This window comes from Amblyomma mixtum, chromosome 8 (genome assembly GCF_055824585.1).
Source record: "Amblyomma mixtum isolate Tamu chromosome 8, ASM5582458v1, whole genome shotgun sequence".
Classification (NCBI taxonomy): Eukaryota; Metazoa; Arthropoda; class Arachnida; order Ixodida; family Ixodidae; genus Amblyomma; species Amblyomma mixtum.
This window is the reverse complement of record NC_143019.1, coordinates 16,502,208-16,529,307: the sequence shown is the minus strand read 5'-3', so window position 1 is coordinate 16,529,307 and position 27,100 is coordinate 16,502,208. Positions and strand designations below refer to the sequence as shown.

At 46.2% G+C, this 27,100-nt stretch overlaps 1 protein-coding gene across 1 annotated transcript; it reads left to right on the top strand.

The window, feature by feature from the left end:
* The first annotated feature begins 851 nt into the window (after positions 1–851).
* LOC149331498 (long-chain-fatty-acid--CoA ligase 4-like) lies at positions 852–26,186 on the top strand. The gene is made up of 3 exons (XM_089556678.1): positions 852–986; positions 21,200–22,213; positions 24,547–26,186. Exons 2-3 carry the CDS (start codon positions 21,476–21,478, stop codon positions 25,978–25,980), a joined length of 2,172 nt encoding a protein of 723 aa, XP_089412804.1. The 5' UTR covers positions 852–986; positions 21,200–21,475; the 3' UTR covers positions 25,981–26,186.
* The last annotated feature ends 914 nt before the right edge of the window (positions 26,187–27,100 follow it).

Genomic DNA, 27,100 nt, shown 5'->3' with positions numbered 1-27,100 from the left:
CGTTGAGATACAGGCAGCCTTGCCATTATTACGCCTGCAATATTTTCGCTTGTGCCTTCCAGTAAAAAAAAACAAAAAAAACAAGCATTTCCATCATTGCTCCAAAGGGACTGTTTCCTCTTAGGTTTGGTTTGGTTTAACGATTGATTGATTGATTGATTGATTGATTGATTGATTGATTGATTGATTGATTGATTGATAACAATAATACTAATAATAATACTATAATATAATGAGGGTTTCATCACCACCAGTACATAATAGCCCCGCCAAAGCCGCATTGGGCTTAAAGGGCAGACCCAACAGGCAGCGTGCACAGTGTGAAATGTCACTCCACAGAATATGCAAAAACATTTTTACCAGGAAACATACAAAACTAAATAGCATCAACAGCTATGGGAAGTAAAAGAAAACAAACCACGTGACTTGCACTGAAATGCGGTATGAGGAAGCACTCCTAATACACAACAACCCAGCAGCGACCATGCTGCCGTATAATATCTTGAGTCCTTGGATTTTTTTTCCTGTGCTAAGAACCAGGAGTCTGACTGAGTGATACCGATCGATCAATCGATCGATCGACCGACCGACCTACTGACCGAGTGACTGACCGCCTGGTAATAGGGGATCCGCATTAGTGCCGACCTCCTTTGCTTCTTCAGCGCGCAACATCTCAACACGCAAATGAAGTGGTTCACGTCGATAGTTTCACAAAGGCGCGCAACCGTCGCGAAAACAAAAGACCCCTCCCGACTGTCGCCATCGACCACCATGGCACGCACACCCATAAAAAACATGCCCAGCGCTCTCGGTGCACGCGACGCATATCCGTGAGCCGACCAAGTCACGTGGTGGGGGACGGCGTCGCGTTGCGACCGGCGGTGAAACGACGCGCGCGCGTTTCCTGGGGAAGGCGGAAGACGGTAGCGAGGCGCGAACGGGCTGCGCGCACTCCGCCGGCGGCCACTGGCTCGACGCAGCGCGCGGTGAGTATACTCCTCCGGTTGCGTTCATACCTCGCTCCATCGGTCGCGAGCGCTTCGAGTACCTACTCAAGCAGCACAGGCATCGGTGCAATATTGGAAATGGATGGCCCTGTGTAGGCCCGGTCTTTGCTATAAATTTCCAATATTGGGCCAATTACCTGTGTTGCTTGAGATAGAATTTTATTCTAATTCGTCAAATAGAAACACTATGCAGAGCTAAAGCTCACCGTTACGTCATTCGCAGCTGTATTTTGGTTTGGTTTGGTTTATTGGGGTTTAACGTCCCGAAGCAACTCAGGCTATGAGGCACGCCGTAGTGAAGGGCTCCGGAAATTTCGACCACCTGGGGTTCTTTAACGTGCACTGACATCGCACAGCACACGGGCCTCTAGAATTTCGCCTCCATAGAAATTCCACCGCTGCGGCCGAGATCGAAACCGCGTCTTTCGGGTCAGCAGCCGAGCACCGTAACCACTGAGCCACCGCGGCGGGTGCAGCTGTATTTTGCAGTCGGAGTGGCACAACCATAGCGACAAAATCTCAACCTGTATTGAAGGAAAACTCTCGCTTAATATACTTAAGGTCCGATTTATGTAGGCCTTTACGCTGCGTCACTGCTAGCGGTAATTCTTCCGTTTTCATCTTTGTTAAATGTGACTCTGTTTGTTTACAAAGAGATAGTCTCTCTTAAATGTGATTCTACCTGCTTGCAAAAAGAGTGGGGCCTTATCAATGGACCTGACACTATGCTTCATCTCAGTACTTCTTCAAGTGAAGTGTATGCTAAAAGGAGCGCGATGCAATGGCTCCCGCATGTGAAGTTTTCTCACGCCCACGAGAGATAGCCTCACAACTCTTAAAGTTTTATCGCACTCGCATCTTCCACAGCGCAGCAAGCACTAATGAGATTGAATACAACCGAAACTACTGCAGGGGCCAACCATTCTTGAGCACGTATCGTATTTGTACGCGTACCAGACGCACTTTTTTTTTTTTTTTCAAGGAAATGTTTTATGGTGGTTTAACGACCCGGAACGACTCAGGCTATGAGGGACGCCGTAGTGATGGGCTCCGGAAATTTCGACCACTTGCGGTTCTTTAACGCGCACTGACATCGCACAGTGCACGGGCCTCTAGAATTTCGCCTCCATTGAAATTCGACCGCTACGGCCGGGATCGAACCCGCGTCTTTCGGGTCAGCAGCCGAGCGCCGTAACCACTGAGCCACCGCGCCGGCTTTTCAAGGAAATCTCCCGAGAATTTGGGGGACAGCGTTCATTATGCATTATGCAAAACATTTGAAGGTGAAAAAACGGGACAAAAACTAGGCTGGTGGAATAAATTAATTTTTTTTTTCGGAATGAGCAAAATCCATCTAAACGGAAACGGAGAAAAACGTGAAAGTTTCTTAGCCACACAAACAGTACGCTATCAGGCTGTGCTTTTATTATGCGGGCGGTAAAAATTGCAATTTTTTACAGCGTGCGTGCGTACAGTGCGTTCAGTATGCGAGCGCGTTCATTGTGCGAGTAAATACGGTATGCAAACATTCTTTGTCAAATGTACACAAACCAAGTGGTTTGCTTCTCGGACAAGCTGTGTGGCTTGTTATGCATCGCCAGCATTCCAAATGCCGTAAGGTGAGAGGAGCGTTCCCACTCACCCCACAACACGGATTATGAACAAACCCTTTGTTTCCTGTATTTTAGGCAAAGGCTGCGCGTATCTTTCGGCAAATAAGACAAAGCAAATGGATATATTGCGCAAAATAAATCTGCACTTAATGCCATATGCCGCATTCATTCATTCATTCATTCATTCATTCATTCATTCATTCATTCATTCATTCATTCATTCATTCATTCATTCATTCAAGACGAAAGCTGGGGTATAAGAGTCACTTGTCGCAGTTCTGACTTTCTCAGATGGAGCAGTCGCGACCGCCGTGATCTACAACGAGGAACGGTTCAAAACTGCAGATATGAGATAGTCTTGCACTTGTACCTGTCCTAATCGGGACTCACGGAGCGCCGCTCGTAAAAACAGGCTGTGTTGTAGACCCGGACGGATGCCCTCGGCGCAACGTCCAACTTCGGCGGAAACACACCTAGATTACGCGCATAAAGATGAGAGACGCAGGAGGACGGTGCATTATGGGTCCGCTTGACGACACGGGAAGTGCAATGGAGATATAACTTGAGGGACACAAGTCCATCTTAAGAGTATGACGCAATAGCTGTTAAAGGGCACCTGCGGTCGCTTGGGTATCCCATGGTGCACCTTTTCCAAACATCGGCAGGCTTGTTGTCGTCATATACTGATTTATTGCACATCATCGTTCATACTGATTGGTGGTGCTAATTAGTGGTCCTAATTAACTAAGCGTTCCTGCAATCTAATTCTCCTACTGTGCGGTGTGATGTGATCTTACAAGGTCTCCGTTTATCCCACTGAACGAGTGTTCCTCAGTGCTGTAGAGGTAGCGTGCCCGTCTTCCGACTCAAAGGATAGCAGTTCGATGCCGATTGACCACATTTTTCTTTTGGTTTGGTTTGGTTTATGGGGTTTAACGTCCCAAAGCGACTGAGGCTATGAGAGACGCCGTAGTGAAGGGCTCCGGAAATTTCGACCACCTGGGGTTCTTTAACGTGCACCGACATCGCACAGTACACGGGCCTCTAGAATTTCTCCTCCAAAGAAATTCCAGCCGCCGCGGCCGGGATCGAACCCGCGTCTTTTGGGGCAGCAGCCGAGCACCATAGCCACTGAGCCACCGCGGCGGCCATTTTTCTTTTCAACGAAACTGCTCTTCTACGCCACTACCCAATCGACCAATCGAGATTTTCCGGGCACGTTGACGCCGTGCATTCCGCACAACAGAACCTTAAACGCTTTTCCATTAAAATAGGAATCGACATTTCAGACTGCAAAAGCGAAAACAGTTACAACGCAGAACCTCCACTGCGGGGTCTCTCATATCCCGCGTGCCATAGTAAGAAGCTACGTGCCGCGTGTGGCAACGTGTGCCACGAATAAAAGCCCTAGCTGCACTGATAATTGGCCCAATATTGGAAAAGTATTGGCATATGTCGGTCCCGCAAAGAACCGGAGTGAAACCACCCATTTGCAATATTGGGCCAATTACCTGTGCTGCTAGCGAGGATCTGCTCTGGTTTGGTTCCATTAGGTCCCGAATGGCATGTGAGAGACGCCCTTATACAGTAGGGCTCCGGATTAATTTTGAACTCCGGGGGTTCTCTAAAGGGACACCGTGGCCAGAAATTCTGGACAAATGCATTTTTTCAACGGGTAGATTTTATGAACCAATTTTTTTCGAATATCGTAAGACTGCACCGTAACAATGATATATCCGCAAATCCCTCCTCTTCACGTTTTATTTTTTTGCTATTTATTGCCAAAAACACAAACCATTGGTTTTCTGTGGCAGTATTAACTACTCGATGCCGCAGCAGGTCAAACACTAAAAGAAAGATCCATAACATCAGAGTAGCGCAAAACCAGGACGACGGACACAAGGGGAGAGAACACACACCCACAACACAGGCGCCACAGGTGTGTTCTCTCCCCTTGTGTCCGTCGTCCTGGTTTTGCGCTACTCTTATGTTATGGATCAATACCGACTTGCCCAAATTTCCACCCCACTAAAAGAAAGATTTTGCTATGCATCGGTAGATAAAAACATTCCCATCAATAAGTTCATAACAATATCTTACAATATTCCACAGTTGCCTCATAATTAAAAGTGTCCACAAAGGATGTACTTGTGAGGACAAATTGAAGTTGGCCTGTATCTATAAGATACCGTGTGCTGATCCCAAACAGAGCACTCTCGTCGAAAACGAAGCTTTTATGATAAGACTTTTATGCCACTAATGAAAACAGCACGTATATTTAGGCCTGCCAAAGCATTTGATGACTTCAGTGGCATCGCCTGGCAGGCAGCAAAATCATACACTGTACACGTGCACAGAATAAATAGTCACAGAGCTCTAGTATAGTATGGAAAAAGAAATATTAAAATTTGCACAGTGTCTACGAAATAAATTTCTCATTTAGCGTAACACAATGAAACACAGGGTCAGAGAAATCTGTGTCGACAAAATGGTCGTGAAAACATAAGACACAAGCACGCTACAATAAGGCTGTCAGGGTTCAAATGGACACAGCACAAGCTGTACGAGGAACAAGAAATAATGGAAGATATAAGACTTCATGAGCAGATTTTAGTTTTATACAAAAGGTGCGGGGGGTGAATCATTGAAGTAGGTATAGATATCATATGTCCAACATTCTCGAACAAAAACCTTGAATATTAGAAAATTGTGAGGTACTGTTAGGGAAATATTGAAGGTATCATGGTCCATTCTTCCGACGTGTAGCGAAATCTTACTTTTAAAATTTTTCCACCACTCGCATGGAGCAGTTAAAAACCAATGGGGAACGCTTTTGACGATAGCAAAAAAGTTAACAGCGCAAAAATGCAAGCCCGTCGACGGGAGATATCCGAATACATTGATTGTTATAGTGAAATCTTACATGTCCAAAATTGCACTCATTGCAAAATTGCACTCATAAACTCTTTCCCGATGAAATATGTTTTCGTCCAGAATTGTCGGGTATGATACATTGTGAAACACCCTACCTCCAAAAACGGTCTCTGGGCCTCAAGCAGTGGAGCGTATATGCAGTATTCGCGTGCAGTGGGTACTCGGTCACTGCGGCATCCGCGGCCACGAGCAAGCCCACGAGGTGATCTACGACCACCTCCGTCAGCAGCACCCGGACCCTCGCATCGCGCGAGGAGAGCGCATTTTTCTCGTCGGCGCGCGCTCGGGCTTGACTCCCCTCTTACTCTTCGTCAGGTAGTGCACGCGTGACATGAACGCTCCGTGGGTGCTCCGTGGGGACCGGGCACCCCACCTCGGCAACTAGTGCAGTGTGCCGCGCGCGATTAGTCCGAGACAGGACGCTACGTGCGCGCGGCTGCTGCGTGCCATCGGGAACACAAGTGGTACACTCCACGCGGCCTGGAGCCGGAGCAACGGAAAACTGCGGCATTTTGGCGAGCTAAAGCACGTAACATTGAAACGAGCCAAGCGACATGCCTGCTAATAATAAAGGTCACGCATTGGCTGTCTCGACCCCAGATGCCGCCTGTAGATGGCGTTGCAACGCAGTTTTCCGCGCAGCTACGAAAAAAAATTTAACGAAGATGATGACACATGTTCTGTATGTGGTAGATCTGTAGAAACAATTGAACACCTCATACTCAAATGTGATGGTATCCAACCGGATGTCGATGCAGGCACAGTCACTCTTCCCGAGGCCCTAGGGTTTAAAGATAACAATGGTCATGTAAATAAATCTGCAGTGGAAGTTAGCAAAACGAGATTGGAAGATTGGTGGCTGAAAAGCGGAGAGGTGACGTAAGGTTAGAAGTGTAGGAAACCGTAGTGAAAGAAGATGGCGAATCTTAATGAGAATTAACAACACAGTTGAACAAAAATAAAGGGAAAAAAAGCTGAGCATGGTGGCATTTGCCACCACCCCGTTTCAAAGGGGACACTCCTATCCATCCATCCGTCCGTTGCTCCGGCTCCCGCCGCGTGGAGTATATCACTTTTGTCCCAATAGTACATAGCTTACTTCACCTTCTGTAATTGACTGTGCACAGTGGCCGCTCGAGCGCACTTATTTTCGGGCAAAGCTAGGACATTTGCGCGCGAGCGGCGCGAGCTTGATTACATTTTGTATTTTGTAAATAGAGGTACAAAGCTCTCCTCTGTCCTTTCTTGCTATCCTTCCCCTCTGTACTTCCGCTCACTATACTCTCCCTTTCACTTCCGCCGGCTGCAGCTCGGGTGCTTAAGATGTTAGACAGAAATTGCCGCGGCAGGTAACATTCTTTTCCTTCACCTTTTTTTTATTATTTTATTAAATAAACCACAACCACCACCACCACCACTACCACCTTAAGCAGTGGGAGGAAACATACGTCGCTAAGAATTCACTGGACCAGAAGCGTTACAAAACAACCGTCTGCATCAAAATATTATAGAAATTCGGCGCCGAATGGATTTTAAAACAGTCTGCGTCAGCATTCGACCCTAAATGATAACATATGTTCTGTAAGAGGGAATTGTTAAGATCGGCGAACACGGGTCTGGTAGGAATTCCTAGCAGACATGAGTCATCACGTAACAAAGATGCGGCGAGGACTGGCGACGGCAGCGGCGTCAGGTGGTCGAGTCTGCCCTCGGGTTGCCGGTCGGAATTATGCTATGAAAGGTGATGCTGTTGATGTTACTTGAAAGATGGCTGCGACATTGACAGAGGTCCCGCGTTTCGGACACCAGGCGGGGGAGTACAAGGCCGTTCATTCACCTGCTGGAAAAAGGCGTGCAATTCCTTTCCCACGGAGGCGCCGACTTTGCCTCAGTGCTGAAATCGACACGACAGCCATCGATGACGTGTCTTTCCTCCTGTCCACCGGCTGGGAAACGGCGTGCCATTCCTTCCACATACCTGCCACAATGGCGATTTCGACACGACAGTTTTCGAGGACTGGCTTTTCCCCTTCCCATCGACCGAACTGCGAGAGAGTATCCGCACCGCCCCCTGCCGTGGGTGGTACCACCGGTGTCCACAACTGTCCACCTGATTGGACATCGTTCTCAGAACTTTATTCCCCAGTCAGGGATCTGGGGAATACGAAGGGTATATAATGAAATGTTGGTTTGTACCGAGGCACTCCTATCTCGACTGTAAATGAGTACAAATAAACTAACTGTACACTTTCCTCCATAACGGAGTTCGACACCGTCCTTCGGAGCCGGGACCCGCGGGGCTGAACGAGTAAGTCAACACCAGGGCCCCTCCGTCTCCAACAGAATACATAATAGCGTTTATTGTGTTGTGCCGGCGAATTGCACAGTGCCTATAATTTGTCACTGCATATCGCAGTATACCATAGCTTAAGCCATGTGTTATTGTTTTCCTTTTCAATAAGGGTTTGTAATATTTTAAATCCTATAGTAGACATGGTACAGCGCGGGGTTCCTTACAGCAAGGTGGCTGTTCTAAGAGAGGTCGCAGTAAAGATACAAGCCCAGATATATTACTACAGATGCTACTACAGTGGCTGTCAAGAGAAAGACCAACACTCTGCCCATGGCAAAACAAGAGGGTAGTCAAGTGTTACCTCTTCAAGTTTTCTCTTAACTCTTCTGTGTATTATACATAATTGTATTATTATGTTATTTCGAAACCAGTTCATATCGTTTGTGGCAGCATATTGTAAAGAAGAAATCGTGTGATAGTAATTGTTGAAGAAATTAAAATCACTGTATCATCGAGGTATTGGTAAAGATTAGCGGGTATCACGCTATGAAAGTAGTATACATAAATACTGAATAATAACGTACTGAGAATAGAACCCTGCGGGAATCGAATATTAATCAACAAGAACGCGTTATGCATTTGTCCAACTCTATCAGATGACGCCCATCTTGAAGGAAATTTACTGATAATCAAGTTCGGATAAGAAAAGGCGTGCATTGTAACTGGGAGATTGGTAACCTGACAACAAAATCACCGAAATGGTAGGCGTGTTAAAACGCAATGAAACCGCTTCAGCTTGGGAAAGAGAATATTTTTACTGTGAAACTGCCTTTCTGTTACTGATAAAAACTGCGACCTCAAATCTTTTCCTTGTTGAACGCGTGAACGAAATACATGGAATGAATAGAATGTAGTCAGAAGAAATATCAATTTCTTCAAGTACAAACAGTCGAACGCTATAGGAGAGACGATGAAGTAATGACGCAAAACTGATTCAAAAGTTTGTGAAGGCTACGAATGTTAGCATGCGCAACATCAAAAGCTGCTATTGGAGGATTCAGATAAAAACCTGCGCACGACCGCAAAATCAATGCATTAGATACATTCTATGTCAGCCATGTATAGGTATCCTAATCTAAATTCGAAAATTTTTCTTTTCGAATGGACGATGTTCCCTCGTACTTCCTTGCTATCATCTTTCCTTTTTCCGTCTATACTAATTTATAACTGTTCTCTTTTGCCTTGGAGCGTGCCAACCGGGAGAGGTTACGGTTCATCTGCGTCAAGTTTTCGTTGATGAACAGACAACGGAACCTATCAGGCTGAGCAAGAGATTTTTCTCAGCGCGAAACCATTTTACTTTCGCTGAATCATTCTGCGCTTGCACAAGGATAGGAGGGCTCGAAATAGATTTACCCTGGGCCGGCAAACGACGTGTCTTGAAAATTTTATCTTCCCCGAAGTTCGTTAGGCTTAAGACTGTTTCACAAGCAAGCAACTGAGCGAATCGTGTCTGCGTGGCACGGCAAAAAATTTTCAACCTATTGGAACTTCGTTGCTCTGGCCACTCGAAACATGTTTTTGCGCCGCGGCGGCTGAAATCCCGAGTGTTTTCGCTTGCATGTGAAAAAGACTTTAGTCGTACGGCTAAGTCAGGCATGAAGTTCTTCTCCGTCTGGTTTCAAAGTGAGGCCATGGATTTCAAAATTGCAACGTCTGCCATACTGCTCAAGTTGATTTATCTGCACCGTCGTTCAGTCCAGGATTTCAGTCTCAGGCGCGACTGTAGCGGAAATTGATTCCACCTGAACCCGCAGCTGAGATACCTCTGGTTAATTGGCTGTCATATTTGAAAGCCCGGAAATGTACTTTTCCGAAGAGGAATCGATTGAATGTTGAATGTCGGTGACCGTGTCGTCCATCTCCGGAGTACCGGGAGCCCGCGCGTAGCCAATGCGCATGCGCAAATCTCCTTGACGTCGCCAGATGGCGCCAGGCACCCGGTTGCTGAAGCATCGGGACCAATCAGCGTGTGCTCACATGCGGTGGGTAACGGCAACACGGTACGCTTGGCTAAAGGTGTCTAATAAGTCAACGTGTGCAACACGCTTACCATCGTCTACATAGTCACAAGATTGTGACAACGGCGGAAGTAATAGACGAGCAGACTATAAAGTGGCTGACTTGCGCCCGTAATTAACTGAACAACTCGGCGACGGCAATAGCACCAAACGCGCTCTGCGGGTGTTCGAGAATGGAATCACCAGCGCTCTCAGGCGCGCTCAATTTAAAGCTGACGAAAAACTTTCCGGGTGTGGCACGGTAATTGCCTACGGACATCTCGAACAATGTAGAACTGATTGCGCGCGTCTACAGACATTCCAGAATGATATTTACTACCATCTCTCATCAGAAACAAATGACAGAGCCACGTGCCGGTAGCTTTGAGCATGAACATATAAACATTGCAAAGCTTTCCGGCAATCTGCCAGAGGGGTCTTTTTTCTTTTTTTTTGTAATAAAGAATACTTTGCGCTAAAATATAGCGCGAGAAAACAAAAAGCAATGAAGAGGGGGAAACGGAAGGAAGAACTCTGAAAACGCGATATGGAATCAGAGAAATGAGACGCCGTCAAACCGCGTGGCCAATTAAAGTAAACCTACTAAAGAAAGCACGAACAGCAACGCCGCACAGGTCGCTGTTGTGCCCGTACCACGCTCAGGCGCGCCATCTGTCTTCCTGCAATGACACGTTGATTGGTATGCCAGCTGGAAGGTTGATTGAAAAAAACAATCGCAGGTGGCTTCATCGTTGACGAAAAAAATATTGTAGGTCCCACTTGTGTCCCCTGGCGGCATACGTTCGTCAATCATAGCGGATGCAAGCGGAGGTTGCAATGCCGCCAGCGGCAACAAGAAATGGCATGTATGTCCGCTTATTTCCATAATAGGTCTTGATAGGTCTGTTCATAATAAGTCCGTTCGATTCGCCTGCACTACATGAACTAGTTCCCGGTGTCCTGTAACTTCGCCATTCGTTTCAAGAGTGCAACATGGCGTCCTCCGCCCGAGGCCATTCGTTGCCATACCCAACAGTTCTGTACAAGAGCATCTTTGAGCGGGAAAACCATTTATGAAAGCCATTTTTTCATATAACGCAAGATTTTACTATAACAATATATCCGCAGATCATCCGACATCAGTCTTGTATATTTTTTTTTTCTCTTAACGTTTTTACTACCGTCAAAAGCGTGTCGCACTGGTTTTTTGTGGTAATCTTAACTGCTCGATGCGGTCGATGGAAACAATTTAAAAGAAAGATTTTGATACATATCAGAAGAATGGACCATTACCTTTAATATTTCCGCAACAGTATCGTATAATTTTCCAATTTTCAAAATTCTTTTGCGAGAATGTTGGGCATGAAAAAGTGCAGGCGTCGTGCAGACCTAGTTAGCAAACGTTGTGCAAGTTTCCGTACCAGCCTAACACTTATGTTAAATTTATTGCAGTGAAAAGCGCGCTACTAAAATAATTTCTGCGCGCAGACGACAGCTTTGCGGCGTAGCTGCCGATTCAGAGGCAGAATCCATGTTTTTCGGCTCAATATTAGCAAAGGCAAATAAGAAACCTCGACTTCCCGGCATTCGCGCGATGGACGAGTCCTCTTAATACCCCTGTCACACTATCAAATTTAATGTCATTCTAATCGAATGACATTAGCACCTAATGTCATTAATCGGCTGCTACACGGGAATATGTAATGTAATTAGGTTCGAATGACATTCGCCATTGAACGAGTTAGGGGAACTCATTCTCATTCAATCTTGAACCGAATGTGTACTCTGGACACCAGATACGCCGCAGAAACAAGCGATGCGAAAAAATAATGTGCACACTGCCAAACTTAGAAACTGTATTTATTTAAAAAATGTGTTTTCAATTGAATCAAGCTTGGAATGAATACATTAAAGTGATTCAAGCGATTCAACAAGCGCATTCATGGTGGCTCCAGCTTTTCCTCGAGGTAATAGTGAGAAACTCTGCAGTTTGTGGCCCCGCTATAGATCTCGGAGGCCACGGTGAGTTCAATAGAGTCATAAAATTGTTGATCACAAACCGAGCAAAAGTATTACTGCTCGGTTTAGTTGGTACGTGACTCGAAATAATTCCAGAGGCCATCTTGTTATCTTGTATACACGGTGTTTCATCTAAGAATTGATTTACACAATTTATAAAAATGGGCTTTTTGAGTTAGAAGAGTGCTTTTTTCACCACAGCATTGTCAGAGGTGACCTACATCAGAATGCAAGTAAGACGTGCTAACTAGCAGGCTGGTTAACTAATATCGAATAGCTAACTTTTTAACTATTACCGTTAGCCTCGTTAATTACTGAGAGGCGTGTAGCCCACCGTAAGCAATATCCATATCAGTTTTTAGAAATAAGAAAACCCGGTTACCTTCGGCGCTGTGGCGCAACAAATTTTGGATAATTCGACGCGTTACGTGCACTGGAGAGGTTTAGTTGCCTGCAAGCTTCTCGAAGGCGCATGTATTTTGGCGCGATGTAGGCAAAATTTGTTGGGCCACAGCGCCGAGGGTAAGCGCATTTTCGAAATACTAGAAACTGATATGTATATTATTTACACGCCTTCTCAATAATTAAGGAGCCTAACAATAATAGTTAAAAAGTTAACTATTCGGCATTAGTTAACCAACCTGCTAGATAGCACGTCTTAGCTATATTCTGATGTACAGGGTTGGTAAAAAGTTCCCAGGCCACAGGGTCTGCTTTTCAGCGGCGTATTCTGTCACTTACGATAACAACAAAGACAACAAGGTTCTCAGAGGTGAGAATGGTACTTCTTCTATCCTCTACAGAGATTTTTGCCTCAGGGGTGTCGTAGCTGCTCAACTATAGCGTTCTAAAGGAGACCCTGTGGCCTGGGAACTTTTGACCGACCCTGTACTTCCCCGCTGAAAATGCTATGCCGAAAAAAAGCGCTCTTCCAACTCAAAAACCCTATTTTTTAAAAATTGTGTAAAGACTTAGGTGAAACACCCTGTTTATATATGCCTTCGTCGCGTTCGCGCTGGAATGCAACCCTTGTACATGCTCAAGATTCAAAAAGATATGGAAACGGCGTTTGAAAGGCAAAAAGCGATGTCGAAATAGCATGAAGCGGAGGGAGATGCACTTCTTGCATTTGCCCGGAGTTATCCTCACATCGCAACTCCGCTGCGCACTGCACTTCGAGCCGCTGACGAAACGAGATACGGATGGGGAAAAACGAAGCCTCTGCTTCATCACGTGCGCGGCATATGTATTCCGCCACCGCTCGCTCAGTCACGGACTACTCTCGTCTACAGCGTCCGGTCCGCGCCTATCGCGTTTCAACCGTATACACGCACGTTCATCCGTTGCTTCGGTTCGTCCTGTTCTTTTTATTTCATTCATTTTTTCTTTCCCTCAATCTTGGAAAACAACACGAACACGACACACGGTAGAACGGGCACAAACCGATCGCTTTCGGCTACAGTTCAGAAGGAGGATTCTTGAGTGAGTCTTTGTCTTTCAGCGACTCTAGCGACGGAGATGAAAGAGGTCTTATTTCTGACGCCCTTCTGTCGTTGTGTGAGACATTTAGGATAGTGTGACCCTCTCGATTAGGGGTATAGCGGGCCGCTGGAGCGCATGCGCAGGCGGGGCGTTATTGTTCTGCGCAAGCGCGCAGGCACCCCGCTATGACCCTATGCGTCTCCCTATTCTAAGTCTCTAATGTAGTCCTCGCGCGAGCGATGTTGGAGGTATATAGTGATGGAGGTATATACAGGTATATATAGAGGTATATATAGTGATGGAGGTAGTTGGAGGTATATAGGAAAAAGGTGATGAAGAGCGAATTCCTTCCATTGCGTGTGTGTAGTGTGGGATGTTAGCAATCACGGAAGGGAAGGGTTGCACACCCACGTCATGTGCATACTAGATGACGAAGAGTTGTGAAGTGCATCCGGGTAAGCCCTGTGTGTAACTGGATACTGCGCAAGTGGTTACTGCCGCAGTGTTTTTCTTTTTTTTTTTTTTGAAGGTGCATTGAAGAGGAATCTGACTCGTCTTTTTGCCGCGGGAACTCGATCTACACGTCCCGAGCATTCTTAGAAACTTCGATGTATTGCCCTGTGCGGCCGATTTACATAATTTAAATCGAATTGACGTCCGGCTCCCGCCTTTTTTTTTTTACGGTGGGAGGAGTCAGCCAAGGCATGGAGTGCCTTTCAGGCAGTCGCATGACGGCTTTCCTTCCGCTTTTATTTTGTTTCTTTTAGGTTTCCGTGATTAAACAGATCTAGTCAGAGGCTACATAGCCGCAAATTAGGCCCACGGAAATAAAAATACGCGTGGAGTCCTTGCTTTCACCGTCCACTACGTATCACTCCGCCGATGGCAGAGCGGCAAGCCGCCACGGGACTGGCTGAAAGGTTGGTCGACTCCTCCCACGGTCTGCGGGGAATTAAAAAAAAAAAAAAAGACTGGAGCCGGGACGTTTAATCAGATTTAAATTAGGGAAATCGGCCGCAGAGGGAAATTACGAGTTCATATTCCTCTTCAGTGCACCTTTAAGAACGTTAGCTCTTACTACGTACGTTTGTTTATGATGCGTCTGTCTGCAGTGAAGGTCAAAGTGACCAAAACAGCAACCACGTGACCACAAAGTATCACATAGCAAAAGTAAGCGCGTAACACTCAATTAATTGATACCTATACTTTCGATCCGTTGTACTATATGCATGAATGTGCCAGTATAACGGCCATCGACGTGGAACCCCCCCCCCCCCCCCCCCCCTTCGGGACCACCATTTGCATAAAATTTGAGGGCCACCCGTTTGACGCAGAATGTTCGAAGTGGTGACAAATGACTTGGCGTGTTCCTGAGGACAAAATAACTAATTGAGATGAAGCTCAAAATATGTGTGGGATTCACAACGACGACCTTTCCGCCCCCAAATCGTGCATTCCGAGGACCTTTCGACGGCCATTACTGCCGAACTGTTCGTCGCACGGGGTTCCGGATGGCGTCAAACGATTCGTCGTGCTGTGATGCACGCGTTTATAAAATTTATGAACTGATATCACGAGTAAATATACTGGATATAGCGAAGGTGGCTATAAATCACAATACTAGTGCAAAATCCATGGGGTAGATGGTGCTGCTTGTGTCTTAGAAGTGATCTTGCCAGAAAGGAAACATCCACGGATGTTTGTCTTTGTTCTTCTCCACGTTTGCTGAGCTTACCAATCTAAACACTTGAAGCTCCCATAGCTAACTCTCTTAAGTAGAACACTGAGGCAGTGTTGGCGGAAATTTTTTTTTCATTCAGTGCTTTTAAAAAACAAGGAATCCGTGATAAAAGCGGCGGGGTTTGTGGAGGAGCACCGTTCGGGCCTCTTATACTCAGGGCAACAAAGAGGGCAGGACTTGACCGAGAATGAGTGAGAGTGACGGATTATACTTGCACGCACGTTGATTACTCATTTATGTATTTTTTTCACTAATTTAGTTAATATAAACTATATATATTGAGGGTCCTTACAAAGTCCATAGAGAAAGCAAAAGCGACAATACTGCCAGCCGACCGGTCAAAATAGAACTATATTCATTTTATGCGAATACAGATCTGCGTTCGAGTTCACAGACATCCGGTCCTCGAGCAGCAGGTTTTGGTAGTTGGTAGCATAAAAGTCAGTCACAGCTGTCCCGGTTTAATTACCAGATATCATGGTAGGTGAACGTAAAGATTTGTTCAGTTCTCAAACGCACAAAACCAGAGCAAATTATACGCGATTCCAGTAAAGTATTTCTTGCTCTTGTCGACTCTTTAATACCCGTGTTACACTGGCAGATTTAATGCCATTAATCTCTTACTGGCTTAGGTTTTAATGGTATCCGCACTGTGCCATGGGCATAAATTTAATGGCATTAGCCTTACTGTCATTCGTGTCTGACAGAACTCATTCGCCCGACTAATGTGTACTCTCATCCCTATTCCACACGCAGAAAAGCATGCAACTTTGTTAGTAACAACTTTCTAACCAGTAGCAAATGGTTAATTCATAACTATCAGTCATAGCCTGAGTCGCTTTAGGACGTTAAAGCCCCATAAGCCAAACCATAACTATCAGTCAGATGAGGCATCTCTACGGCATTTTCGATGCGAAGGATGCCATTTTTACCAACACTTCTGACAGATATTCTCGTGTGCTGACACGCGAATTTATGGCTACTTTTTCGACTTGTCAAACAAGAACAGCTGTATTATCTGAAAAAAAAAAATAATTTTACATTACATTTTAACAACACTCCCGAGATAATGTGCTCATTGGCACTGTTTGTATTCAGGTGAAGTTTTTTACCGCCTTGCAAGCATTATCGCGATGGTGACTTTCGTATAATGACATTAAATATGAACGCGTAGCACCAACTCCGAAAATAATGGCATCAACAAACTTAAGGACTTAAGCATTTGCTGCTGCATTAACAAACTTAAGAACTTAAGCATTTACTGCCATTTCTTGCGCGCGTGTGGCAGGGGTATCAGCTTATATTGGACGCTTTGGGAGGAGAAGACGGCAGTGAAATGGTCGTTAATGATCTCCCCCCTCCTCTTAACCCTCTAGGACCTCGAGTCATCCTTTTAGTAAAGATGTTTGAATGGAATTTAGCTTAACTGGACAGAAACGTGGAGGCTAATAAAGAGCGTTCAGCTTAAGTTAAGGACAACGCAGCGAGCTATGGAAAGGAAAATGACAGGTGCAACGTTAAGAGATCGGAAGCGGGCGGAGTGGGTGAGAGAACAAACGCGGGTTAGTGACATCCTAGTTGAAATCAAGAGGAAGGAGTGGGCTTGGGAAGGGCATGTAATGCGAAGGCAAGATAACCACTGGTCCTTGAGGGTAACGGAGTGGATTCCAAGAGAAGGCAAACGTAGCAGGGGGTGGCAGAAAGTTAGGTGGGCGGATGAGATTAAGAAGTTTGCGGGGATACTTTGGCCGCAGCTGGCGAAGGACAGGGTTAATTGGAGAGACATGGGAGAGGCCTTTGCCCTGCAATGGGCGTAATAAGGCTGATGATGATGATGATGATGATGATGATGATGATAAGTGACCTTACATTCATCACACGCAATCACTGATACAAGGACCCGTGCCACCTCAGAGTTGAGTGTGCGCTCCGACAAGTGTTGTATTAATGCGCCCGCCCTACACATTGTATGTCGCTTGATTTAAAAAAAAAGGCCACTGCGAGTGGTTTACACATGCACTGCACATGCGCAATAAACACGAACCGCGAACTTCCACGGCCTTTATAAGCGGTATAGGGACAGGTTATGTAAACGTGTATTGTACTCCGCGTACTTCTACTTTCTTTTTGGAGAGGACCGTCCATCACAAACCTTCAAGGCAAACCCTCCTATACAGCCTTGTACTTTCAACGCGTTAAAGTTCAGAGTGAACAAACGAGCGCGTCATAATGAAGCGTTAAATAACAAAATTGGAGAAAAAACTACTAAACTATGTAAAATTGTAAAATGCGGAATCCGGCTTTACAATCGTGGGCAATCGCTTGTTTATGCCGGAAGTGAAATGTGGGGAGAGGAAGTGAAGTCGCCCTTTCCCCCTTCGCCCCCCCCCCCCCCCCTCTCATGACAGACAGCTCTGCCTGCGTGCTCATCTAATAATAGAGAAGCATTACGAGAAAGGACGCGGACAGCTGCAGCGGCCCAGCTTTGATCGAAGGTCGCTAGGGGACTGCGCGTTCCATTGTACGCAAATCAACAAAGAATACAGGGACAACCTATAGAAAACCGCTTGTTGAACAGCGAATGTGAGTCTGCAGATTCGTTGAAATCCCGCTAATATACAAATGGCTCTTCACCTTAGAGGAATGTATGACTAAGCTGCCTGAATACCTGTATGCATGGTACTGTTCGTTTACTTCATGTGCAGATTTTGGCATGTGCAGACTTCATGTGTTGACTTCTATAGTGTGCAGTTGCGGTCACGTGTTTCGGGGTTGTCATATCCGTGGGGTGACGTTTTCTTGTTGCATCGTGGTTATAGTTCTAGTACAAGTAAAGCTCCTTCACTGTAATACCTTTATAAAAATGGTCTATAGACAGTCTATAGACAGTCTACAGACTTCTTATTGACCCTGTTGACTTCCTATAGATATTGCGTTTTGTCTATTCATAGTCTATGGACGGTCTATAGAGAAAAGTCTAGTAAAAGTGTATGACCATAAATCTATAGATTGTCTATAGACTGTCTGGCATTTGTATTGCCTGTAGACTGTTCTCTAGGATTTTTCTATAGAGAGTCTATAGACTTTATAGACAGAAGTCTATAGACACTGTATAGACTGTCGAAAAGTTTTTTTTTGTAAGGGTAGATATCATGCTAAAAAAAGAAAATGGGCATTCAAAGAACAAAGACTTCACCAGCTCTGTAATTAATCGTAAGATAAGAGTACGTGACAGCTAATATTTAAAAAATTGGCTTTCAGCTTTTCTTTTTTTTTGCAAGGAAGGCTGCGAATATCAAAGGTGAAAGAATGACAGGATGTCGGATTTTCGAGCACGCCATAGTTAATTTTTAATTAGCTGTTTTTCTGATAAGTACACGGCTTGAATCGACTGTCGAGGCTCTCAGCGAGCGACGACAGTGTTTAATTCGAGTAGCCTGCTTTTTGGAGCCTCATAAAGGAGGTAAAGGCAGGCCAGACGATGGGAATGCCCACGGTACGTTTCGTGTTTCATTTCTTGTCCGTTGGCCTTCTTGAGCGCTAGAAAAAAAATTCGGGGACAGATTGAATTAGGCCCATATAGATGTGGTATCGATAGGATTCTCATCACAAAAGGACCCAGTCACACCGAAAACGGAGCTTCTATAAGCTAGAAATGAAGAAAAAATCGAAATGCACGTGTCGCCATCACCGGCCGATTCACTTCAGTACGGTGGCAAAACGTTGTTTTCCGCAAACACATAGATAAGGAGTTTAAATCGACTGGCGGGAATATTTTTAAATACAATTTTCTCGACAGTGAATGCGTATTTTGCAGCCAGAAAAAACGTCAACATACCCAGAAAGAGCCTAAAAACCCATTTCTACTGATAGCAATAATTGCTCAAATTAGTTATCAGGGTCCGTTTAATTACGCAATTGTTAAAGAAACCAGATGCATACATACGTACCTTCCACTACTTGTTAAAAACAAATTAAGCGAATTTTTAAAACGTCATCCTGTACTCGTGTGCGGAGCTACCGTTTGCCCATGTTCTTATGTTTTGTCATGTGAGTCGTGACGTCATGTTTCTGCAAAGTGCAACCGGTTGTACATTTTTAGAAAACAAAGAAAGGTTTTATACATGTGAATTTTTCACTGTGATTTAAGATCAATTATACTGCATATTAATTCCTGGATAAGAAAACGCGGTCGAAATTGTTTAGCCTTACAATTTGAACCCAGACCTTTAATATACCGGTCTTAATATGACTGCTTCCTGTTCGTCACTACTAGAATCACGTTACAGGGTTAGCTACATTCCAGTGGTTTCTCGATAGACTCGTCTGCGTCACAGATGAAGTTTAACCGAACTGTTTGAATCTTAGTTATTTCGTTCATACTTCGTTTCGACGTTAGTGGGAGATTAATTAGGACTGGCACAAAAAAAGACAGACGGAGCAATGTCTAGTCTTAATGTTCGACAGATATTTGAATGAAGCATTGTCCAACTGTATTTGTCTTACGATTTTATGGGGTTTAACGCCCCAAAGCGACTCAACCTACTGAAAGGATTTGTTTCTGAGCTAATTGGTGGCTCATGGTGCAAGGGAACCACAACCGACTAATAAACGCCACACACCTTCAGCCATATGTATGTATACATGTCTTCTATACTGACATTGGTGAAAACAGCGCGAAAGAAGAAGCCCGAAGGCGAAACGAGGAAGTGACAGGAAAGAGCGCTGACTGACAACTGAATTTATTGAGCGAAACTCGCGCAATATATAGGAAGGCAGTGCCAAAGATAGTCAGATGCAGTCAACGTCACATGGTGCAAAGAGCCATAAAAGCGATAAAAACAAAACAAGGTGAAAAAGCTAACAGTGAACTGAATATCAAAAGGGATGGTAACAAAATGAAAACTACACTCAATGACTATACACAGTTAATGTCACATGGTGTAAAGAGCCATAAAAGCGATAAAAACGTAACAGGGTGAAAAGGCTAAAAGTCAGCAGAATCTCAAGGGGATGGTAACTGCATGGCGTTTATTTGTCGACTGCAGTTACCTTGCAGTCTGCGAGGGATATCGTAGTGAAGGACTTCGGATAATTTCGTCTACTTGGAGTTCTTTAACTTGCACTGACATCGCACAGTACATGGACCTCTAGAATTTCGCCTCCGTCGAAATTCGACCCCCCACGGCCGAGATCGGACCCGCGTCTTTTGGGTCAGCAGCCGAGCGCCATAACCACAGAGCCACCGCGGCGGCTCAACTGTACTCTTGGGTCAGCGGTTATGGTGCTCGGCTGCTGACCCGAAAGACGCAGGTCTGATCCTGGCCGTAGCAGTCGCATTTCGATGGAGGCGAAATTCTAGAGGCCCCTGTGCTGTGCGATGTCAGTGCGCGTTAAAGAACCCCAGGTGGTCGAAATTTCCGCAGCCCTTCACTACGGTGTCCTTCATAGCCTGAGTCACTCATAGCCTGGGACGTTAAAACCAATAAACCAAACAAAACCATACTTCTTCAACGTAAAAAGAGAACGCCTACAAAACTGCGCAGTTCTCGCGCCTCCTTTTCTTTCTTTCTTTTTACCGTCACACGGTGCCACACCGCGCGCACGTTGTAAACACGCACGTCGCTTCAACGGAGGAATGCGAAAACACCAACCCCCAACTGCCAGCTAATCAATCTAAAGCAAATTATCACGTCGAGCTTGCAATCTGCAGATACGAAGGACGACTTAGCGTGTGTCTAGCGTGGCCGAAAATACGACCGCAACCAAGTGTAGATCCCCGCAGGACTTCGGGCAGGAATCGCACGTTTCTAAGCGTGCGCCTTCAGCAGCACTGGGCGACAGAAAAGACAGAATACAAGTTAATTCTATTCTTGTCATAACCGTCGAGATTAGTGAAGATTACTTACGGAAAAAGCGTGCAAATATATAGGCTCCATTTATGGGGAAACTGCAAGCTAAACTATAAACTGGCGCTGTAAAGCAGCAGTCTCTCCCTAAGTAATGAACTTGATATTTCTCTAAGTAATCAACTTGATATTTCTGTGCAGGATCAACCTTCCAGGACGGTGATCAAGCCAGCCGAGTTGGAAAAGTTTTACCAGGTTTACCACACCCGTCTGGGCACCGCCCACAGGGAACCGGCGACGTCGTGGATCTACTAACCATCATTCCGCAATACGGCAGCCATACCAGCAGAGACCCCCACTAGATCCTACGAAAAGTAGCCTTCGGCCTGTCTCGCTTAAAAGCCTACATCAAGGTGCAGCTTCCTTAAATCTTGCCGCTGCATCCTTGCATCCTCCTCAACATCGACAGACGTAGAAATGGCCGCCATCGTAGACACCATGTTTCCGCTCGCCATCCAGTCCTTTGTGGGGCTCATCATGTGTTTAGTGACTGTCTACGATGTCATCACACTTCCAGTCTACGTGGTATTCCAAAGGCCCTGGATTTATTGGAAGAGAAAGCGCATTTGCTTCGCCAAACCCATCATCGAGGGCGACCCATCGTCTCCGTACAAGGGGCTGCAAAATGCCGAGTTCGAGGACCTAAGAGGCGTCGAAACCCTGGACGAAATGGCCCGAAGGGCCATTCGTCACCATGCTTCTCGACCTGCTCTTGGAACGCGACCCGTTTTAAGTAGCACTGAAACGAAGCAGCCCAACGGGAAATGCTTCAAGAAGCTCGTCCTGGGAGACTACGAGTGGATGACGTACGAAGAGGTAGACCGCAAGATTGACCTCGCTGCTTGCGGCTTGCTGTCCATAGGCGTCAAGCCCCGGCAGTACCTGGCCATCCTGGCAGAGACGCGGGTCGAGTGGATGCTGACGGCACAGGCCTGCTTCCGTACCAACATACCACTGGTGACTCTGTACGCGACGCTCAGCAATGACGGCATCGTCAGCGCCATCAACGAGACGGAAGTGACGCACCTGGTCACCTCCGCGGACCTTCTGCCGCGGGTGCTGAGAATCGTGGACAAGATGCCGCTCCTGACACATATTGTCTACATGGAGAGCTCTAACTCCAAGCCCCCAGCACCATTGGTCTCTGGAGTTCAGGTAAGAACGGTGAACGCCTGTAAGCGACTCGAAGCCGTCGCCATTAATGCTGAGCAGGTTAAAAATGATGATTCTAGAAGGGAGTATATGCTGGTCGTTGCTCAAGAAGTGATCGAAGGAGGCCTTACGTTTAGGCTACAGACTATAACCGTGCAGCACGAAAATTCTCGCTTTCTTCCATACTTCAATTTTACGTCACCTTCTTTTTCTGCTTTGTCTTTATTTGTTAGTTAGTTAGTTATATGGGGTTTTATGGCGCATAAGCAACTATGGCTATCATGCGCCAAACATAAGGTTAGATGATGTTATGTTAAGTGTATAGAGGTTACATTATAATAAGTTTAAAACATTAGCTTTCTTTAGAAACTTACAAACAAGTGAAAACTCGACAAGTGTTTGCTCGCCTAAAAGCAATGCGGGATGCTTTGTCTTTATGTCCCCCCATCTATTTCCCTTGTGAAGGGTAGTATTCCGGCACAATAAGATGGTTGATCTCTCCGTCTTTCTTTTTCTTTCTTTCTTTCTTTCTTTCTTTCTTTCTTTCTTTATTTATTTCTTTCTTTCTTTTGTTTCCTTCCTTCCTTCCTACATTCCTTCCTTCCTTCCTTCCTTCATTCCTTCTTTCTTTCTTCTCACTCTCTCTCCCACTGTATACGCTACAGCAGACACATGCGAATGGGTGAATGGCAGTATACGTTGAAACAGTGGATAAGGGCGCCCTAAAGGAAGTGATTATTGATGCGATAACATGAGAATCCTCATGAGACCAAAATGCGTCGTCGGTCATAAAATTTCCCCATTGGCTCGAGGAAAGTGACGTCAGCAGGAGGGAGCAAGAACATCAATTTATTGACAATAAAGTTTTTTCCATCCATCCATCCATCCATCCATCCATCCATCCATCCATCCACTTCCCATTGGCCGGAGGGAAATGACGGCACCAGACAAAGGAGTTGCGTCACTTCCGGTAAAGGCACCAAAAGCTGCTAATGCTGTCGGATATCCCACACATGATGGAATTAGATGTCCCTGTGAATTTCTGACATCGACGAGGCTATGGGAGAGTTCCGTTGTTAAACCACCGGCTGGTGTTCAAATTCTAGAAGTAAACACGCGCAGAATCGTTCTCTTCACATTATGCCAGTCCGCGCCAATGAGCTACCTATCTTAGTATCCAAAGGATGTCTTTGGTACAGGAAGTGTCCCAAAGTTCCGTTCTCGTACTACATTATTTACCGATCCTGACCTCCGACAGAATCATATACCGTTCAGCACGTACTGGGACCTTCACATCTCGCCTCTTTCCCCTAGGCCTGACTTCCTCGCCCTACTAATCAAGTTTCACTAGCACTAGCAACAAGGCCGGCTCGCGAAGAGCTGACATTTTCACTGCGTAGTCGACAATTCCTCTGATAGCCTAGGCTGGTTACAGCTCGGATCGTAGGTCTCTTTTTCATGCATCTGCAGAACCGGCATTCCGTGGCTGACAGTCATCCGTGAATCCGCCCGCGCCGCATTCGGTCTCATCCGCCTCATAGCTATGCGCTCCAGCGGCGCCCGTGTTCACACGGTCCACCACCCCAGCAGCGAAGCTAATGAGCCCAATATTGGAAATGTATTGGGAAATACCGGTTCTATAAAGTACCGGAACCGGTCCTACAAAGAACAGGTCCTATAAAGAACCGGGTATACTTTACAAGGCGCAAATGCATCGCCTCACATGCCGATCAAGGTACACCTCTGAGGCGTTCAACCGAGGAGATATGCGAGGCCATTACTTTTTTCACCCTTTTTACTATTTTTACTATCGTTCCCGTGCTTCCGAAGCACTCCCCTATAAAATGCGCATTAAAAATAAAAATATTTTATTTCGAACTTGCTTTTGGTCATTTCTGACAAATAATGACCAAAGCTGTCACTTACAATCGCCAGTTTAGGCAATCAACGCGGGCACGAAAGTTTTGACAGTATCTGTGTCGTCACAGGTTGGTCTGTCGAGACGTCATCATTTGGTCGAAACCCAGTTTCTGTTTCCTGGTTCCTGCTCTTTTAAAATACTTGTAGCGGCATTTTGCGGAACGTTTCTTTTTTACCCCAAGGAATGTGATGCGGTTATGAATTCAAAGGATCTAAAAAAAAAAGCGGAGTTGCCCTTTAAGAGAGGCCGCAGTGTCTAGCATCTATCAAATCGAGCTTGCTCATCACGCGCTGAGTTTGAGCTGCCTCTTTACACCTGCTGAAAAAGAGCTCTTCTTAGGCCTCAGTGCTAAATGCGCTATAGGTGTATCCACTTCAGACGACGAGAAATAATTCCCACTCCTCTTCTACTGCAGGTCATTCCATTCTCCGCCCTTGAGGGACGAAAACCCGAGTGCGAGCTAGAAACGTGCCCGACTGCGCCGGATGACGTTGCCATCGTTATGTTCACCAGCGGGTCCACGGGGGTCCCAAAGGGTGTCATGATCACACACACGAACCTTCTGGCAACGATAAGAGCGTTCGCCGTCATCTGTAAAGGCTTCGGGGTTTCAAGCAGCGAGGACACCCACATCGCCTACCTTCCACTGGCCCACATGCTCGAGCTGTCTGTCGAGTCACTACTCTTCTGCGTCGGCGCCCGCATAGGCTACTCCTCCCCGTTGACCCTCACCGACAAGTCCACCGCCATAGCTCGGGGCTGTCCAGGGGACGCAACCCTCCTCCAGCCTACCCAGATCACGTGTGTTCCTCTCGTTGCCGACCGCATACGCAAAGGGATCTCCGAGGCCGTCGCTTCCAAAGGTCCCCTCTTCAAAGCCTTCTTTGACTACGCTGTCGAGTACAAGAGCTTCTGGCTGGAACACGGCTTCGACACCCCGCTCCTCAACCTCCTGCTATTCAACAAGACTCGACTCGTGCTCGGAGGCAAGACGAAGTTCGTCGTGAGCGGCTCCGCACCACTGTCCACCCACACGCGTCGCTTCCTGAGGGCGTGCTTGGGCTGCCACGTCGTAGAAGGGTACGGTCTCACGGAGACCACCTGCGCGGCCACCGTCATGTCCCACGACGACACGAGCGCGAACCGCGTGGGAGCTCCACTTACCGGATGTTACGTGCGCCTCGTCGACTGGCCCGAGGGCAACTACAGCACCTCGGACAAACCGAACCCTCGTGGCGAGATCGTCTTGGCCGGGGACTGCATTGTCAAAGGCTACTTCAAGAACGAGGAGTTGACGAGGGAGTCGTTCCGCGAGGAAGACGGCATCCGCTGGTTCTACACCGGTGACATCGGCGAGATATTCCCCGACGGTACGCTCAAGATCATCGACCGCAAGAAGGACTTAGTCAAGCTTCAGTACGGCGAGTACGTTGCTCTGAGCCGCGTTGAATCCGTGCTCAAGTCCTGCCATCTTGTGGACAATGCGTTTGTGTACGGCAGCTCGTTGCATACGTATCTGGTCGCGCTCGTGACTCCGAACTACGAGGGGTTACAGCGGGTAGCCAGAGATCTGGGCAAAGAGGACGGCGCCTCGCTGAAAGAATTGTGCGATGACCCCGAAGTGAGCAAAGCAGCCACGGAGTCCATCTTGGCGTACGCAAGATCGAGCGACCTGCAGAAGGTCGAAGTGCCCTTCAAGGTGAAGCTGTGCGCCGAGGAGTGGATGCCGGATACAGGACTAGTGACGCCGACGCTCAAGCTCTGCAGAAAGCCGCTCCAGAGATTCTACCAGAGTGATATCGATGCTCTTTATGGCTCGGGAGAGGAAAACAGACTGCGTCAGGTGTGAAGTATAAGGTGGATGTCCGAAGTGATGTGTAAGACAGGTACAGAAAAATGTGTTCATTTGGGTGAATGCGCTCCGTAAAGAGGAGTCAGGTGGCGTAAGTCGGACATAATTCCCCAAGGCACGGACTGAAAAAATTAACTCACGTATTCTGTGTAGTGCTTATTCAAAACAACGGCGTTGCGGTTGTGTAGCGCTGTGTAACAAGAGTGGTTGTGTGGTGTTTATTCGAAATACGGTATGCGTACACTTAACTGAGGCACGAAACCCGCGCAAGCAGTAACTGGACAAATGGGAAATATGTGGATAGGACACAAACTGTACATGTCAAAAAACCGTCATAGTTGATGCATTACAGGTGGAAAAATTATATTCAACGGTCATTTTGAGCCCTGGGCCCTTACAAAAAAAATTTTAGACAGTCTATAGGCTGTCCATAGACTTTCTGTTTACAAAGTCTATGCACTCTCTATAGACAAATCCTAGAGAACAGCCTTAGGCAATACAAAAGCTACAGCCAGTCTATAGATTTATGGCCATACACTTTTAGTAGACATTTGTCTATGGACAGTCTATAGACTATGAATAGACAAAAGGAAATATCTATAGGAGGGATAGAGACTTTAAGAAGTCTATAGACTGTCTATAAACCATTTTTATAAGTGGGATTCATTCTTCGAGTGTTCCCACGCACACGTCTTGTAGGGTGTGTTCCGCTAACACTCTACTTCCAACTGTTGCCCTTACCGTAGCACCTTATTTGCGCTTATTTGCTTCTGCAAGGTGCCACCTAGCTCGGCAAGCTACATAACTTGCTGAAGCAGCTCGCCTTGTTTCCAATATACGTGCGTTGTGTGTTTCTCACCGTGTCCTCACTCATTCACTAGACCCTGTATCGTGGTACGCAAACCTTAGCCCATCAATTCCTCCGCTATCTAAAATGGGACATGCTATCCCTTCTCTGAAATATAACGGAAAGAAAAAAAACTGCAGAGCACAGAATGACGCCTGGTTTGCGACCACGCGCACTTCGCTACAACCTCAAAAGTAAGTTAAGGTGGCTAACATCTGTTATTTTCATCCTTCATCATCAAGTCAGTCAAGTCAATCATCAGTCATCAGT